This window comes from Haliaeetus leucocephalus, unplaced genomic scaffold, assembly GCF_000737465.1.
Source record: "Haliaeetus leucocephalus isolate CR32 unplaced genomic scaffold, Haliaeetus_leucocephalus-4.0 Scaffold206, whole genome shotgun sequence".
NCBI lineage: Eukaryota > Metazoa > Chordata > Aves > Accipitriformes > Accipitridae > Haliaeetus > Haliaeetus leucocephalus.
The window spans coordinates 2,741,709-2,761,718 of NW_010972642.1; the positions used below are offsets into that span (position 1 = coordinate 2,741,709).

General features: G+C 37.4%; 1 protein-coding gene across 1 annotated transcript in view; it reads right to left on the reverse strand.

Annotated features, from left to right (window-relative positions):
- Window positions 1-20,010, reverse strand: part of PIK3C2G (phosphatidylinositol-4-phosphate 3-kinase, catalytic subunit type 2 gamma) — a 204,163-nt gene that overhangs the window by 134,211 nt on the left and 49,942 nt on the right. The window contains exons 11-13 of the mRNA XM_010566333.1: window positions 15,200-15,395; window positions 11,854-11,976; window positions 5,347-5,478 (exon numbers count right to left, since the gene is read on the reverse strand). Of these exons, the coding sequence (XP_010564635.1) occupies window positions 5,347-5,478; window positions 11,854-11,976; window positions 15,200-15,395 (451 nt within the window). The remainder of the gene's footprint in view (window positions 1-5,346; window positions 5,479-11,853; window positions 11,977-15,199; window positions 15,396-20,010) is intronic.

Below are 20,010 nucleotides of genomic sequence, written 5' to 3' on the forward strand. Positions count from 1 at the left end.
CACAAATGAAACAGTAACAGGGGCCATGCAGGTGAATGAAACAGTAAAAAGATGCATTGTTATTTTTAGAAAAAGGGAAAGAAGCAGGACTGTGTGCAGGATCCAGTCAGAAAAGGAAGGAGCTAGCATCATGAGCATGATAACCATAACCTTTCCTGAATGGACAGATTCCTCTATTACCTGGTTCTGCTGATGAGCTCAAGCAGGTCACTCTCCGTTCTGCCTGCCAGTTTTTCCCATCTGTAAGGTGATGGTAGTGATACTGACCTTTGTAAAGATTGTATAATGATCACAGCCATAGACAATGGCTTCCATGTAGCAACTTCAGCATCAAGCACATCAGAAGGTGAATAAACAAGTGCTGTTCTGTGCCTACTGCCATTTAGTTATTTATATGTTCATGCAAAACCAGGGCAGATGGAAACTCCTGGAATTATACAGATTCCCAGCTCTTGTTTATTACAGGAGCTACAATAAACTTCCCATCTTATTACAGCAGAAAAGGACACTGCTATTTAGGGACAGCTCAAGTTACCCTAACTTAACAAAATCAACCTTGTGTCCTGAAGTCACATGAGAGACTTCCCTCACCACACCCAGCAAGAAGAAATTTTTGTTGCTTGCTCTGTCTGATTTGGAAATACCAGTTCAAAATAAATTGTGTTGTAAGAATCAGTGAAGTCAGAGCAATGGGCACTGTGGGGGACATTACAACTCCCAAATTGCCCCCAAAGATGGATTGCTGATTTGTTAATTAGCTCTGGATCACTAAACTATTCAGCCCGAGAGACAAACACATTTTTCGGATGTGAAGGAACGGAAAGTTGGCACACAGGCTTGCAAACACTTTTTGAACTGCCTTCTGCATCTAATAAGGCTTCTTGATACAGATGCATCATCAAGGGCTTTATCGGCCTTGATTTAGGGCCACTATCTAAAGTCAACTACCTGATAAGGGTGAGAAATGGGGTTAGGGAAGCTCACCTACTGGACAAGTTGGCAGCTACAATCATTATTACCGTGTTCATTCCCAAACGTATATCACATTAGAGTAGAGTTATGGTTTAGACTGGATATACCAGGAAAATAAGAACAAAATATCATGTAAAAATAATGTAATTATCCCCAAACCTGACATTATAAGCCTCAGAAATTCAGACCTGAGGTTAAATTTAAAGGAAATCCAAAACTGCTAAGCTATAAAAAACCCCATATCTTATGGCCCAAGCAGTCTTAATTCTGCATTAGAATGATACTGTGAAATAACTACTTTATTATAATTACAAATACTACTAAATTCTAGAAAATTCAAATTAGAGATATAATTTTCATCTGCGAAGTAATGCTAAATGTCCTACAGACATTTGTAAGGGCCACATCTTCCATGCCCACAGTTTCTAGTTTAAATAACTTCCATAAATGTGAAGGTGCAGAATACAGCAAATACAAAATTATCAGATTATTCCAAACTTTTAAAACAAATTTGCAGTTTTGTTCCTGATTCTTTCCTAATTTTTGCCCCAAAACATAAAGTTAAAAAATAAGTTTACAAGCAATAATTTTAAGGTAAACAACTACATTTAGGCAAAGATTGGAGAATATTTACAGGCAGTTTTGTAAAGAGTGAGACTATTTCTACAGAAACATGTAAAGTTGATAAACAGTAATCCCAACACACATTTGATAAGGAGTGTAGTGGTTGCCACGTGTATCCATCAGCTAGTCATGTCATCAATCAGCACATTGCAAGACAACTGTCAGAATAGTGAGAGATATTACTAGAATTCAGAAAATAATGTAAATTAAGCAAATTTAAAATTCACTAAACATCTATTCACTGACAAGTCTTTAATGACAACAACAACCCCCCCAAAACTAAACAGGCCAAATTCTTGGGAACATTTTTAGGTATGGTGTGGTTTCAACATAGGCAAGGTAGGGAGAAGAGATTGCAATAAGAAATGCTAAAGAATAAGTAATATGCTTTATTTAAACAGTTGGGGTTTGCTTCTACTTTTTTATATATTTTTCATACACTCTGCTTAGTCACTATTTTTTTAGAGAAGAACTGGAGTGTTAAAATCTCAGAAAATAGCTACAGCCCTTTGATCTGGCAAGGGACTTTGACATGGTCTTGCCCAAAAGCATGAGAAACTCTTCACACTTCTTGAAACAGATGAAAGGAATTTGTATACTTTAGGTGTTAAAATAAGTTCAGTCTTTCTTAATCTTCAGTTCAAATTAAACATAAAGAATTAAACTATGAAGGACAAGAGCAACGATAAAATGACAATAACCATTTTGGAAGAGAAAATAGATATCAAATTTACAGAGAGGAGTTAATTCAGAGTCTTTTAAAATAAAGTGTTCTTTTGCCCTAGGTCATTCAAAGATCAAGATTCCTAAGTAATATCTGGGAATAACCCAAAACTGATTTTTTTTTTTCCCCTTCTCTTTTTAACATAAGCCACAAACTGCTTGAACAGAATTCTGTGGTTTTTATCAGAATAAGATTTAATGGGACAGAAATGAGGAACTCTATTTTTAAAATGTTTGACTTATTTTCTTTTTCCAATGTTTAACAAAAACATATATATTTTTTTTTTTTTAACAAGCATTTGAATAGAGAAAAAGAGGCCACTCTCTGTCCTTATGCTGACCCTGAGAAGAACGGCTCAGTGACCAACTAGGACAAGGATTTGAACAAGGATGTTTGACGACCCAGGCAAATATCTCAGGGCTACTGGTTTCTTCAAAGAGCTTATTTCTGTCCTTTCCTTTATAAATTAAACCCTAGACATGAGAATGTTAAGACTTTTTTAGAACTAAAATTCACCTTTGAGAAAAGTTTTGTTTTGAGAAAGTGATATTTTCCAAGTTAGAAATGTTTTGCCAAAGATTTTCTGGTCAGATTTCTTTAATCTCTTTATATACATTTACAGAGTTTGCTCATTTAGAGACCCTAATGCCATAACCTTTGCAATAATACAAAGTACTCTTGACACATTAGCATGACACTACAGGTACAAATCTTTTCTTGGTACATACTTTCAAGTTCAGAAGTACTCTGAAATTGAAATAAGTCTTGAAGTTAGTTGCATTCCAGCAGTGAGGGGAGTGAAGTTGGGTTCATTGCTCAGTTCATTAATGTTTTCCACGAAACTGCTGAGTCAAATAAAACAATTACTAACTTTTAATTTTTTTTTTTTTGTGGAGCAGGAAACAGCCTCTCAAAGTCTTACTGTTGCTTTTCAATTACTTCAGCTAACTGATAGCATTACCTATTAAGAATCACCTGACAGTTTTAATCCTGCTACTTTCTAAGTAGGTAACCCTGAGAGCTAGTTTACCAAAAAATATTCATGATCTTCCAAAGAAAAGGAATAGCGGGCTGGGTGAATGTTCAGATATTTTCAAGTTTTGCATTTCAGAAGGAATTTCAGACCTATCCTTATTTTTAAACCAGTCTATCAATTGAAATCATGGTGAATGAATAATTCTGTGGAGTCATGGTTGGCTACAAGAGGAAAAAGCATTTAGGTTTCTTTGTAATTACTTAGTAATAACATAGTAATTACTATAATTGTAACACAGCTATCAGATTAGGAGGTGTTGAACATGTTATTCCTAAATCATTCCTCCCCAACAACTCAACTTCTATTTCTGCTTTGAAGGGTCATTTCAGCAATGATCTTTACAATTATACAGCAGATGAAAGGAAAGTAGCCCTCTATCCCCTTCATTGTGTTGGTCATCTGTACCCTGAAAGAATGGAGCCATTTTTCAGCAAAATTTTCAAAACTGCCTGGATGATTTGGAGATCTACCTAATGAAAATCAACATGCTTGCTCCCATGGTGTACATTTAAAAAATATACATCACAGGGAGCTAAGGGCTTTCAGATCTTCCAAAAATCATTCCTTTGGGACTTGAACCATGAAACATAAGAAAACCTCTAGTACAATACAGGTCCTCAAGAACAGGATTCTCACGTATCCCATTTACCTCCAAAGGTGCCTAAGTGTTCCCCAATTAAATTATCATGCCTAATGCTCTGCTTCTGAATGTAGTCAGCACATATCAACTTGCTGGGGACATCTTAACACTTCATCTCAAGTTAGACTCTCAGCCAAGATATTCCCTCTATTTCACCCTAATCACCACATGATGGAAATACTCAAACATAATGCATGTTTTGTTTAAAAAGATACACACAATGGAAGAGTGATGTGCTTTTCTTCAGACTATGAAAAAAAAAAAAAATCATTGAATGAAATACCCAAGCAATCCTTGGAGCAGAGATTTGATTCATGTTTGTTTCCTTCCTTCAGACTAAGTGCTCTAATCACTAAGTCACAGAAGAATGCTCTCTTTTTCTGAACAGAGTAATCTTGAATTTTCTTCTGAAAAGATGGAAAAAGCTTCTACCCCAGTCCAACCCATTTTCCAGTGTTTTAAGCCTCTCAGCTTAAAAGTTGAATGGAACCCAAGGTCTTTCAAACATAGTAAATTCATACATGCAATCAGATTTTTTGGTTTTGTTTTGTTTTAAATGATGTTTGCCACCATATAGAGAAGTAGATGAAGATGTCTCAAGAGGAGGAAAGAGCTATAGCTTAGAGATGGATAATGCAGAAACCTATGGGCAATAGATGGATACGTTCAAGCCCCAGAAGGCATGCAGGGCTATGGAGTCTAGATAAAAATTAAGTATCATTGTAAAGGCTTAGTCTAAATTCAGATGTCTGAGTGCTACTAAGATATATTTAAAGCACTGCAGAAAATTTACCTTAGATGTCTGTTTATGCATCACTGCAGAGACATTCAAGACTACAAGTATCTCTAAACCACTGTTACATTGTATGCCGTGTAGAAAGAAGAGGTTAAAAAAGACGAGAAATCTTCTAAAGTGGCGTGTAGAGGGAAAGGTGCTCATTGTGGTCATCCCTAACTGCCCCACTCTGAGCAGAATGAATGGGTGTGAAAAGAGAATGCAGACTTAAAAAAAACCCAGCCATTGTTAACAAGAGGCTATGCTGAGAAGGATTTTGCAAAGCTACAGGAAAGTGTACAGCAAGGCCTTTCAACAGGCCTGGGGAACCTTACTGTAAGAGTTAAACAGTTACATAAGCCAAGTTCAAAAACAATACATTGGAAAGAAAGAAAATCTTATGGATGGGGCTCTTACCAGCACATCAAGAGCAGTTTACTGTAAGTGACTGTCTCAGTCTTATTACAGCAAGGTCCTGAAATGAGTATTTCTGTCTTTATATATTTCTCCCAAGTTGAGTGCGATACTGTTTAAGAATGGTCTTCTCTTAAGCTGTCGTACAAAACTGAACTTACTCTTTTGGATACAATGGGGAGCATGTCCAAGCAAGCACTTCTGTATTTTTAGAGGCACTGTTTACTCCAAGTAGTTTTACTGTCAGCATGGTTTCCCTCGGAAGAGCCTTTATTCGTAGAGGAAAGTTGATTCTAAAAGAAAATCAGAAAAGAGAAAAATAAAAGTTAAAAAAATTGAGCATTGTTACCACAAGTGAGTTCTTTCTACATTTTTCTAGATGCCTTAACACATATCAAGCTGTAAATTACAAGAGTTGCACTCTGAAGGAAAATGCAACTGACAGGTCCCTCTGACATATTGATGAGTATTGCCATCCATTAACTTGGGTCATAGTATTTGAGAAGAGGCATATAAAAATTCATTCACTTCAGTGGTAACCACTAGAGCTGACATAGGTGGGAAAAGCTTAGTTAAACTTTTATTTTAGAATTACCTTATCAATGAAGGGCTATTTCGGAATAAGCATCCCCTAAGGGTGAATTGTAAACCAATAGTTATTTGCTGTCTTGTGTCTTCAGAGGAAAACACTACTTAAGAAACTAAGATTTGCTTGTGAGTAGAGTAGAATAATCATTCTCTTCTTCAAATGTGCTTTCCCTGTCCCATGCCCTCTTCCTCACTCATAATTAGAAACAATTATTGGGAAACTGAACTGGTTTACAGGCTATAGATAGCTTGTTCTTTTTCACTTACAGGCCAACAACTCGGCCCATGTTACATAAAACTGTTCAATGAAGGGTTACACTTAACTTTAAAGCACCATTAATGCTGTGAAGAGACAAAAATAAAAAAATCAAGACATGCATATTCTAATACAGACAATTGTTAAAAATCCTTGTGAACCTGGAACAATAAAAAAACCTCACAATATCCTCACTGCAGAATGCAAATGCTTGCCAGACATTTGCTAGGACACAATATATAGCATCACCAGATGTACACCAGTAGGAAAAGAACCTAGAAACTTTGACAAGAGTTAGACATCCCAAGAGTTAAAGTATGGGCCAGAGAGGATTAAAGTTTCCCTTCCAGTGACATGTGATACACAGAGAAGGGGAATATCTGTATTGCTTTTAAGAACTTTGATTAATGCATATCTGAGCTTACCCAGTTGGTATTATCCTTTCTGACAGCATGAAGCTGTCAAATGGATGACTAAGAAGAAGAAATGGAACAGTGGCCAGAAATAAGACACCCTGTGGGTGAACAGTTTCAACAGTAGTTGAGAAGAACAGAGAAGCTACTCACTGATAAGGTGCTATTCACAGATGTTAGATAAAGTTATACAGCTGGTTTCTAAGGCCAAGGGGCTAATACCATAAAAGCACTCAACACAGAAGACCTCTGGGGCAACACAGTCTTTGCCCTGTGAGAGTATAAACAAAATAGACAAGCCAAACAAAGTATGGAGAAGAGGGAAGCCCAAAGCCAAGAAAGTATCTGAGGTGATGAATGGTAGGGCTTAATGTTAATTGCATATTTCACGTCCATAGGTTTAACATAAATTGCAGAGGATGGAAAAAGAAATGGTGTGTGCTGGTAGTGCGGATGGACCAACTAGCTCAGTCAGTAAAGCATGGGACTCTTAATCCCGGGCTCGTGGGTGCGAGCCCCATGTTGTGTGCCAAAAAGGACTGTCATGGTTTAACCCCAGCTGGCAACTCAGCCCCACACAGCTGCTTGCTTGCTCACTCCCCCCTGCTCCAGTGCAACGGAGGAGAGATTCAGAAGGATCAAAGTGAGAAAACGCATGGGCTGACACAAAGACAGTTTAATAGGTAAGGCAAAAGCCGTGCACACAAGCAAAGCAAAACAAGGAATTCATCCACCACTTCCCATGGGCAGGAAGGTGTTCAGCCATCTCCAGGACAGCAGGGCTCCAGCACCTGTAATGTTGACTTGGGAAGACAAATGCCATCACTCTGAACATTCCCCCCTTCCTTGTTCTTCTCCCAGCTTTCTATGCTGAGCATGACGTCCTATGGTCTGGAATATCCCCTGGTCAGTTGGGGTCAGCTGTCCTGGCTGTGTCCCCTCCCAACCCCTTGTGCCCCCCCAGCCTCCTCGCTGGTGGGGTGAGAAAAGCAGAAAAGGCCTTGACTCTGTGTAAGCACTGCTCAGCAGTAATGAAAACGTCCCTGTATTATCAACACTCTTTTCAGCACAAATCCAAAACACAGCCTCATACTAGCTACTATGAAGAAAATCAACTCTATCCCAGCCAAAACCAGCACATGGTGGAATAAATATATTAAAAGCAACCAGCTAAGACAAAAGAAAGAAAATAATTAAGAGGTCTCAGTCATTGAAAAATGAAACTAATGAGAAAATAAGGGTGGCAACTTTTGGACACATCACATGCTAGATATATCAGTCTGTTCAAACTCTGCACCAAGTTGACAATCACACCACTTTCAAAAATAACACACAAGTTCTAAAGCAAAAAGTATACTCTTAAAAAAGGACAAACGGAAGAAACACTACGCAAAGCAATCTCCTTAGGTATCAAATGATTCCCATCTTTTCTGAGAATATTCTGGGAAAGACTAAATGTGATAAAAGACTTCAACAGAAGCTCATGTTTAAACACAAAAACCTATCAAGTTAAAGTTCAGACAATAACTGGTTAAAATACTTGAAAACACAAACTAAATACATGAAAATCAGCAAATAAAGCAAGTTTTGTCTTTGTTAGTGTTGTGGTTTAACCCCTGTCTTCCTAGATGCCTAATCAACAAAACACCACTCTCCATTTTTCTGCGTTGTTCGAGTCAATCCTAATCTAAGATCCTGACTCATTTTGAATTATTTTTCAGCCTGATTGATCCTTAACTGTATAGAGAATATTTGACTTCCTAATGTAATAGAAGCTCCTGCTGATGTTTTACCACATGCATTTTCAATGGCTGCGACCAACTGAAAATAGCTTATGGGTTAGAACAAAAGTAGCACTTTAACTCAAGGCAAGAAACTTTACAAAAAAGAAATTGTCTCCTCTGTAAACTTTTTATGCAAACATATTCCCTTCCATTTCCAAAAGGTGATGTTATAGCCAAAAGATAACTAAGAGTGAACATCGCTTGGTCACAGTTTTGAGTGACTCAGACTTCGTACGATAGAAAATGGTGCCACTTGATGACATGGAAAAACAATTGCAGTAATACATACTTCATTAAAATTCTCTATTTTTTAATCAAATCCAGCTTGAATTCTTGCAAAAAGTATTAATCAGTGTTTATATACACGTACTTATTGTAGCAAAGCCAAATCAGCCTGTTCCTGAATATGTTTTAAATTGTGCCAGTTAGGCACGTAGCACCTTCAGTAATATTATGACACTACCTCTACTGGTCCTCCTCTCTGTGTATTTCAAAATATTCTGAATATACTGACTATTCTGTCAAGTTTGATGCTGTTTGTTTATTCTTTCTTAGAAAGTTAACAGCACAAATAGCAAAACACCCACATTTTCTCATTATAGAACTGAAAGAAGTATTTCATATTTAAAATAATTAAAAACAACATAAACATTTCCTTCCCTATGCATATTTTCATAAAGGAAAGATCTTCTGGCATCACTATCCTACCTAATATTCTGATACTACACCTAAGTCATACTGTGGTGAGCACAACACTGTAAAGCAGTCGATTCCTGTCTTTATGTGAAAATATTTGATTTTATTGTTAAGTGCTGTGTTAGATTTGGAATAAGAACAGAATCTATTGTCCTGATCTCAATATGCTCATGTCCTGCAGTAAATGTCTGCTTTATAAGCATCTTTTTTCTGAATAGAATCTGCCCTGCCAACCCAGGAACATTTTAGTGACTCAAAGAGAGGGAAGGAAAGCTCTAGCTGTAAGACTGTTAGCTGATCTAAAACACCTGTCCGACACCTGTATTTTGACTCAAAAATAGCATCTGTTAATTAAATCCCATTCTGGATACAAGCTAAAACATACAAAAATAATGGCATGTCTGGCTACCTAGATTCTCAGCCTATGCTTCCTGAACCTCAGGTCATTAGGTCCAAGAAACCTCCTCTCATGTTTTGAGACTTAAACAGATATAGGCCAATCAGTTTGAGGTGGACAATATGTGAATACCTTTGATCGTTGAGGGAAATGTTGAAAAGCCTTCCAGACAGATCTAAATTTGGGGGTTTGTACTCTGGAATTTTTTTGAATTGAATTTTGAAAATTATTTTTGAAACTCAAGGAACTATAAAAAGTAAAAAGGTGCTCTTACAAACTAATACTATTAAGTTTCATACAATTCTAGATCTTGTTTCTGATGTTAAGAGCCTCTTAGAAGCATCTATGACCTATGAAAGAATTTGGCCCACATACTTAACTGCTGCTTTTTCCAAGAAGCTTTTTGATGGAATTGCAGACATTTAATAGTGATTTTGCAGAGGGAGAGGTTTAAACAGAAACCCTGAAGCTTTAGTCTGATTTCTTTATGTTTTCATGGAAATGGAAGAGGAGCAGAGTTTCTCCTCGTTATGGCTAAAGAATTTATTTCGATTCTATTTTTTTTCTATATATATATTCTGTTTTAGAAAAAGCTTGTGTAAGTGTCCTGGTTTCAGCTGGGATAGAATTAATTGTCTTCCTAGTAGCTGGTATAGTGCTATGTTTTTGAGTTAGGTGTGAGAAGTGTGTTGATAACACTCTGATGTTTTCAGTTGTTGCTAAGTAGTGTTTAGTTTAAAGTCAAGGATTTTTCAGCTTCTGATGCCCAGCCAGCAAGAAGGCTGGAGGGGCACAAGAAGTTGGGAGGGGACACAGCCAGGGCAGCTGACCCAAAGTGGCCAACGGGGTATTCCATACCATGTGACATCACGTCTAGTATATAAACTGGGGGGAGTGGGGACAGGGGGCATTGCCGCTCGGGGACTAACTGGGCATCGATCCACGGGTGGTGAGCAATTGCATTGTGCATCGTTTGTATATTCCAATCCTTTTATTATTACAATTGTCATTTTATCTGTGTTATCATTATTAGTTTCTTCTTTTCTGTTCTGTTAAACTGTTCTTATCTCAACCCACGAGTCTTACTTCTTTTCATGATTTTCTCCCCCATCCCACTGTGGGGGGCAGGGAAGTGAGTAAGCAGCTGCATGGTGCTTAATTGCTGGCTGGGGTTAAACCACGACAGTAAGATGCATTCCAGAAAGGCACCAACCACCTTTTTAGAAGCCAAAAATGCTCATAAGCAATATAGTCCTTCTGCTCCACTTCAATTATGTCTGCCCATATATACCATAAGACAGTACTTGACCAAAACTTGGACAAAGTGAAAATTCCTACAGAGCAAATGGGAATGACCCAATTTTTTTGAACACAAGGTAACAGTTACTTTCCAATCACACAAAAGATTGAAGGTTCAACACTCAAACTCTATGGACTCAACTGAGGCACCAAAGCAGATGTTAGGCCCTAAAAGAACTACTGTGCATGCTTAGCAGAAATGCACCCATTTTGTTTCTTAACCATAGGGCAGACATACTAAACTTCATATATCTGTTCAGGAGTGTTGTGCAAGAAGGCTACGCAAAATCTCAATTAAGACAGGTGTGTAACTGGTTCGACATAAAAAGGTTTTCTTCCATTTGACCAGCCTCAGACTGTTGTGTCTTAGATAAAACCAAAGAGAAGTTACGTATTACACTCTGTATTTAATTATAATTTAATTATAATTTGAAAAAATACCCTTTCAGATTACTTGTAGCCTTTGTTCAATTACAATGTAAAGCTGCTTTCAGATTTAGAATACAGTAAACAGTGATGCAAAATAACAAAAATTTCAAAGTTTGCAAATATAAACATGTCATGGTCAGGAAGAATACAGTATTACCGCCAAATCATAACAAACTGTGTACTTCTCTCTCACCTATTGCAAATATGCTTTTTGTCATCCTGTTGCCTTAACTGAATGTTGTCTGAGTGCGCTTTGCTTTTCACCGAAGTTATTTTCCTCAAAGCAGACAGCCAGGTGACAGGCAGTTGGTAGCCTTTACTCTAAAATTCCAGTTTCAAACTAAGGTCCACATTTTAAAACTGCATATCCTTCTTATTAAGAAAAGAAAAACTCAACAGCCTTGTTTCCTTCTGAAAAAAGAACCCTTAAAGAAACATTACAATAGATTCTGAAGCTGGATTGTACCAGCTACTAGAGGTGAATGTCCCCAAAAGAGGACATCTTTTGGATACATGTCCTTTTGGTTCCAGTATTCCTCCAGGATGTCTCCAGTGAATGAAAGCTATTCTCAGACCCGCTTAAATTAGCTTATTGTCAGACCAGACTTGGCTTAGTCCTATTTCTCTTCCTCTGGCTATCCCACTCCTTTTTCACTCCCATCTCCCTAAGTTTCTCTGAATTTGTGGAGTTTAATTTCCTCAGAAGAATATCCATAATAAAGATGTGTGTCTTTTTTTTCTGAAATGAATATGCAATGTGTAAAATCTGTCAGACAAACATATATCAAACATGGACCAAAACTTACTTCTCATTCCAGTCAGTCAGGAAAAAGAAGGATCTTCTAACTGGTATATTTTTGCAAACCTTCACTTGACATATTGTCTTCCCAGCATAAGTTAGTGAACAGGAAAAAGAGAAAACTTTGTAGCTACAAGTGGGGAAAAAAAGAAAAAAGATTAATTGTAATGTACCATGTCCAGCACAATAAACTTGGGGCAAACCATTCAGAAACTTGTGAAGATCCATCCTTACATGCAAAAAGAATTAAAATAATGAATCTCACATTAATGTGGGGGGTGGGGTGGTTTTGGGGGGTTGAGGTTTTTTTAAATGTTTGGAGTTCAAGAAAAGTACTTAAGACACCTAGATTCTGTTCCATGTTTTTGTCATTAAATTTTTTTTTTTTTCATTATTGCAGTCAAGGGAAGTTTGAACATAAATTTTGAAGTGTTACATCTTGCCTATCATACAACTTCAGTCAACAGTAAATCTATTTATACTTACTTTTCCCAATCTGTAAAAAACAGGTTAATACTTGAGGGAATCTATACATTCTTTACAGCAGAAACATTAAAGCCCTCTGTGTTGCCATTCTTCAGATACTTAACTGACTAGCTTCATAGTATAATTCAGGTCTGGGGCTCTCTGTTGGTTTCATATTCTTCTCACCAAAATCTTATAAAATTTTAGTGAAAATACAGGAATACAGGAATAGTATATAATCAACTAATGTTCTTAATTAGTCTCGTAACTTCCAGATCTTCCTTCCACTCTCAGATTTAGACCACATTCTGTACAAGAATGATGAACATGGGAAACAGTCAAATCTGAACAGGAAATTTGAAACATTTGCAGATTGAAGGTGCCTGGCTTTGCCTTATTTAAAAGAATGATGGTTGATCTCCTCCGGAATGTTATAAAAACTGTTATAATTATTGTAGGAGAAATGCTTTTTCTTTTTTTTCCTCTCTCTCTTTTTTTTTTTTTTTAATTCAAAGAGGAGGATCTGGAATCTATAGTACCTATGAATTATCAATGCAGAGAAAGGAAAAAAAATACCTTATAAGACTAGGAAATGCTTTCTGCTCTTAAATACGGCATCTTTCCTCTAGAGTCTAAACATTGCAAACAATTGGAGGATAGCTCAGGAAAGAATAGGCTTTAATAGAATCAAATGATTAAGCATTGCTGTTTAAACAGAAGCATTGATACACAATATACAGACATATTCCTGATTTATGCACCATAAAGACCTAATGCTGGAAAGATTAATGCTTACACAATGCTTCAGTCTGACTGATGTCAGAAAGGTTGTTCAGAGTGCATGCAATTCAACCTATTTTAGGTCTTTGTAGAGCATTTTGCCTAGGTAGCCTCCCTGTGAGCTCAAAGGCATGACTCTATGTCCTGTCCCAAAGATCACTTCGTATCATCCAGTTGTAGACAGGAATCTGATGGTTTTTGGCTGTAGAAACAAATGCAGCCAAACATGAAGCTAGCAACTTTATGCCACTGGCAGCAAATAAGGCACATCTGCTTGGGATTTAAATTAGATAAAACAACAAACTGATAAAAGAAACAAGAAGGAATGAAAATACAGTAAAAAAAGGTAATCAGTTTTGCAATATTATTCTGCAACTTGTAATGTCTGTACCTATCTTTTTAATGAGGACAGTAAGACAGGAATAAGAAACTGAGAGCAAAAATATAAAAATTGACAAAAAGCCAATCCACAAAAGTGAACTTGAGATGGATTTGACAGGACACTAACATGATTCTGTAAAACATAAGACAACTCACTCCCTCTCATCCCAAACGATTAAAAGACAAGCCATTTATCACATATTGGTATGTATAGAAAAAAACAATGTAAAAGAGACAGTGAGGGATATCAAAGTTCTAACATTTATAATACATATATTATATATATACAGGAATATATATTAAAATATATGTTACTGTCCTGGTTTTACAAACAGCAGCAAGATCATAAAATGTGACCTTCAGGAAAGGGAAAATGAGAGCTGTGACATAGCATGAATTCATGCAGTGCAGAAAAAAGAACAGGGAGCATGCATGTGAACAAAGTCAGTAAAAGTATTTGAGGAAAGTAGGTGTCAGCGCGGCAGTCCACATTAAGAAGTCCATGCTAGCTATGAATACCAGAAAGACTGAAAAGGGAGATTAAGGAGGAAGAGAGATTCTCATTTTCACATGCTTGAACATAGCATCCAAGTCATCGGTGTCATTTAGACCATATGAAATTCCACAGTTTCCTGGTAAAACATAAAATGCAGTGGGAATGGTATAACCATCTGAAAATCAGGATAATGATTATAGTTCTGTATTTATTACCTGAACTAATGCAAATTCTCTCAGATTTTTATTAAACTGCTAATTACAGCTAATCCTGTATAGTACTCTCTCTTGCTCACAGTCTAATGCAAATGATCCCACTGTTTTTTAATCAGTCATTTGGAATTCAAGGTAAAGTGGGAGCAAGGGGAAAGTATTAATAAAAACTTGGAGGACAGCATTTTGACTCATCAAAATAATGCTACTAGAATGTAGTCACCTGTCCTCCTTTGATTACTCTGGAGGGGTAAGAGGAGAACACCAGTTTCGCTCAGAGTAGGAAAAGCAGCTATCTGAAGAGGCAACTAATTTGACCAAATAAACAATGCAGAAGAGAATACTTCAATCAGCTTTTTATTAAAGTTGTCTCCCTCTTTTCTTTCCTGTACTATGCTATATACTAGGTATACTTGGACCTACAGATTATATTTATTTTAGTCACCATCTATAAAGAGGATTGTCAATGCATATGCTTAGCCAAGTAATGTGGTTTGAATAGACCAAGAGCAAAAATTGCTGATAAAGCCTCATTCAGATTGGGTTTAAGTAGAAGCACTTCTTTGTTTCACTTGGTAAGCTGGCCTTCAACCCTTCCAGTTACTTGTACTTCAGAGACCACACAAAGTCCCAGTCCAAACTCTATCGGTGTGCAGCACACACCCATGCCTCTCTCCCACTGAGCAAGTCAGTCACACAAGCATTTGTACACGTACCTGTCAAGACCAGTGCTCTGATGTTGCTCCTATTACTATCCTTCCACACTGGCCAAGGGCAACGACCTAGGCCACCTCCTTGATTCTCCATCTGTCTATGGTGCCTGGAAATCTCCTAGTCAGTCAAGCTTAAGTAAATGCATTTTGTGTGAGAAAAACAGCGAAGATACACCCACTTACTCAGTCTTTAACATTAATATAGGAGCATCATCAAAGCAACAGAGGTAAGCTAGTATCTGTGAAAAATATGTGATCTAAGAGACAACAACTCTTCTTGTGAACACCTGCTGTATCTCCTCCTACCTGTTCACCCAGGCTTCTGGGATGTTATGGGCAGCATAAACAGTGAAGCTGAGCTGGGAATCTAGGCTGATGTCCACACATGAAGGGCTTTTAGGTATGCTGGCAAGCTGGAAATTTGCATCAAAGCTGCTGCTGTAAACATGGATGAGACAAGAAATGGCCATGGAGAGCTCAGTCACAGCAGCCTCTATTAACACTGAGAGGAAAGAGAGAAATAAATAAAAGTTAGCAGTAGGTCATTTATGAAGAACGATATTTATCTTAAACCATCAGTTATGGCTTTGAAATGCTTCCTAATAAAATTTAATTAAAATGACATAACCTACCAACTGAAGCCAATTAGCCATCTGTGCTTCTGGAACCAGCCTTAGCTCATTTCTGGTGTATCATTAACAGTCTTTCATTACAGTGCTTTCACATTAAGGCATTTTTAAAGCAAGCATTTTAAACTACAGCAAGTTAGTGTGTACCTCAGATATGCCATTTTTGTGTTAATTTTTGTGCTGAAAAGATTTTTATTACGTAGGTATTTTGTAATTTCAGCAGCTAAGTAGCTACTTAGTTCAAGGGAACGGGCAATGCAGCAGCAGAATGGAGAAAAGGCACTAATTAAATTTTAAGACTATAAAGCTGTTGCAACTGTAGGTAAACAACACATAAAATATATACAATAGCAGCCACAATCAGACATAGTCAGCATTCAGATAGTCATGGATTGGTGATAATATTACACAACGATGGACACTGAAATACATATCTATAGGGATATATATTAAGTGTAGGCTGTACCTTCATTTTTATCACACCTTTATTTATGGTATTTCCTCTGGCTTCAGCTCTGCAGTGCTCTTTTTTCTGCAATTACTGGCTTTTATCCACCTTCCCTCTCTGTGTTTTTGGAACAGCTAGGGATTGCCTGATTGCCAGTGTAAATTAAAATCCCCAGCCCTGGCAGCCTCCATCAAGTGAAGAGAGCTGGTACAAGCACTCATTTCTCAGGCAAGCAACAGGTTGAGAAAGAGTGAGAGTACATTGTATCATTCCAAGATCAGGATGATTTGTCTTCCCAGAGGAGTACTCCAAATTCTCCTTTCCCCGCCCCACCCTAGCTTATGGGTTCCTACATGATCAAGAACATACTCTCATCACCTGTTACAGTTCCTGACATACTCCCTAAACTTGTCTGGCCACTGTATTAGGTAGCCATCTATTAGCTGTCTAATAGTGGGTATTGAAAAAAATAAATTCCTAGGAATAGGAAGCCTGAGACTTGCTTATATTAGCATTTTATACTTGGGATATGTGCAGGAATCCTGCCCAACATCGGATACAGACACCACAATTCACTGGACTTCGCTATCTCAGTTTCCTGACAGAAACCTTGAAAAAACATATCCTCAGTCTGGAATTTTATTCCCCTTCTTTGATAGGTTTTGCCTTTAAACTAGCAGATACTCAACTATTGAGTCACAAAATGCATTGCAAACAGTCCAAAGGAATTATTTCAGTCTTCATTTTATAATAGACAAATTTTAACTATGTTGAAGTAGAGAGATACATAAAAATGAAATAGTTTGACATATTGTGGGGTTTGCTACTGGAAATACTGACAGCATATTATTACACTCTTGAAGGACTGGCTAGAATACTTCACCTTGTTGTGTTGTAATCACCTTCCACATATGAAAACTGAATAATTTTAGAGACTAACAGGTTAAGAAAACTCAGTCCTTTACTCTGTTTGCTTATACTTCTCTGTCTAGCACTTGTTTTTAATGATCTTTTTATTTATTTTCTTTATTATTTTCTCCATCTATCATCCTTCACCATAATTGTTCTGAATAAATCTTTTGCTCTAATGATTTTTTTCCCTAGAATACCATTTTATTCTTGTACTCAGTTCTTTTGGATATGTAATAGCTTAGTACCTTCCAAACTGTTTAATTTGCACTGAATTCTTCTGCATTTCAAGGAATTGCCTATAGTGATATACATAAAATCTTCTTAAGAGGTCCAGAAGAGGACATCAGTGGACTATTACTTGAACCAGTATTTTCTATTTTATCTGAAAAGTACCACACTATTTACCTTAAGGAAAAGCAGCTACTTAGGAGACTCCCTGGCTCCAATCTATTCAAAGTGGCAGACAGGTAGATATAGTGTAATAGCAAAACCTTTATTTATGCAAATTGGCCTACTGAAGTCAATGATTGCTGAGTGGAACCTCAGCATTTTCTCCAAAAGACAGTGAAATGTAGTTCAGAATCTGTGTAAACTTCCTGCTGTGTGTTGAAACGCCACCTGCAGTTTTTAGACAATCCATATTCTAGGCTGTAAGGAAATGTTTCAAATTTTGTCTCCAGAACAAAAGGAAATGTATTTCAGCTAAGCCACAGAAAGAAGGGAATACTCCTTGGACAAAAAAGTCAGAAGAAACATACACGATAGGGTATATATTGTCCATCATAGAAAATTTACACACGCCAGGCAAGGAAGCGAATAAGATGCAAGATGCCTGTCACTATATCCAAGCTATCTTGTCCACTGGCCATGTTTGCAGAAGTATGATTCTCATGATTTATCTGAGTCACAAAGCTGAATGCCAGATATGTAAAAACCAGGCAAACAAACAAAAAACCCCACCCAAACTGAAGGAAACAAAGAAAAAACACAAATTTTGCCTCAATTATTTATAACATGCTTCAATCTGTCAGTGGTGAGGTGCAAAAAAGCTTCCTGGGAGTCAGGGACCTGCCCACCCTACAAGATCTAAGTGACTAGATGGGGCAAGGTTAGAAGTCTTCACTTAGTTGCAGTCAATGTCCATGAGACACCCTGCTGAAAGGAGCTGGGAAATGTTCTTCTTTTTCCTCTCTCTCTCAAATTTCCACCTTTCACCCTTGGGTTCGCACAGTCTGTGCCTGACTTCAGAAATGGAGCCAGTTTGAAAGCAGGGCCTGGGGGGGGACTACAGGCTGTCTGTCTCTCTTGCTATGATGGCCTGTGAGGGGTGAAGGCAGCAATGGGGCAATCAGTTCAGCTGCCAGCAAAGGGAGACAAATGAAACTTCAGCATTATTTATCTAATTATTAGGAGATCCAGAATGAAGATCTTCTCAGGAATAGAGTTCCTCAGGTGTAAGCAAACATCCAAATATGACCTGGTCTGCAGCTGCAGGATTTTTTTCTGCATTCGTTTTCTTACTCTTGTCAGCTCTGTTTAAAAACACTCTGGTTTCTGTGCCAGAGTCAGCCCTTCCCACTCCAGCTCTTCACTCATTAAGCCCGGTAGCAATTAACTAAATCAGAGACAAACATCTTGGGTAGTCTGAAATGTCCATTACTCACAAGAGTTGGTCAGCATCTTTTTACTGTATTTTTATGAGTTGCTGAACAGAATTTGGTACGCTGAAATTATATCACCCATTCATGAAGCCAGAGCACTTTACTGCTTTTTATGATTTTTATGATTAATAAATCTTAGATGAGAAAGGACTATGGTGTTTCACTGATTTACATAGCACAGGCTATGGACTTCCTACAGCAGATTCACAGCTCCAGCTATGCCAGAGTTTATTTTCTGCAAAGGTGTCCCAGGCATAGCCAGTATCTAGGAGACGATGAATACACCACATCACAAAGTGAATTGTGACCAAGATTAATAATCTCACAACTCAAACCCCATAATTTATTTCTGGTGTGAAATTATTTGACATCACCTTCTCACTGAAGGTAAGAAGAAATGAGACTTGCAGAAATGAGATGAGACCAAGGGAAACGAACTTTAACCTCAGCTGCCAGATATGCTTATTTCTGACACATCTTCCTTGTACGTGAAGTCTGGACGAATAAATTTCACCATTGGTGAGAAACGGAACAATCCATACCATCCCTGAAAGTGTTAATGAACATATCTGCAGGTGCCTTCAAGATTTAGTAAGGAACATACTAGCTTATTCCTTATAGAAAACCACTTTCTTCTTCTCAAGCCAGTATTACAATTCACATATTATTTTAGTGCCAGACCTTCCAACAGAGTAGGTACTTTGCTGTTATTGCACTAGCAGATGATGTCGATTCAATACATATTAAACATGCTCTCTCTGACTCTGTATGCACGTTTTCTGTGGGTAAAACATGACAACTATCTGGTTGAAGACAATTTGGAATGAAGGCTTAAGACCCTTCTGACACCTTAAAGTTATTTTGGAGAACAGGAGCTTGATATTGTTCTTTCCCACTTATTTTCAGAGAGAAGAAAGAGAGCAAGAACCTAAATACACTTTAGGTCATACACACACCACCCCCAACCCCCCAAAAACCCTTAAGATTTAGGTAAGGTGATAAGCAGCATTAATTAGATCATTATTATAATAAGAAAAAGGCGAAACATTAAAAGGCTGTAATGAAAATACTGATCAGATGCACTTTCCAAGCATCAATATTTACCTTATTGTTTCCTCCTATTAGTTGAAGAATCCTATAAATTATCCCTTGAAAGAAACTTAAAAATCTCCTGCTGTCCTGGTATCAAAAACGTCTCTGCTACATATGCTTTATGAGGCCTTGGTAACTTCTGTTTAGGTTTTTTTTGAGAACTGGGAGGTTGCAGTTATTTAAAAACCGGTCCTGGTTAAAAACCCTGTGGCTTTCAGAACAACGTATCGGGATGTAACACAGCAACAACTTAGAGGTAAAGAGCCATGCTCAGATTTGAAAACAATGAAATCAATAAAAAGCTCTTCATATTTTTCCATATTTTGAAACAAAAAGTGATTTTTGCCAAACAAAACTATAATGGCTTTGTACTAG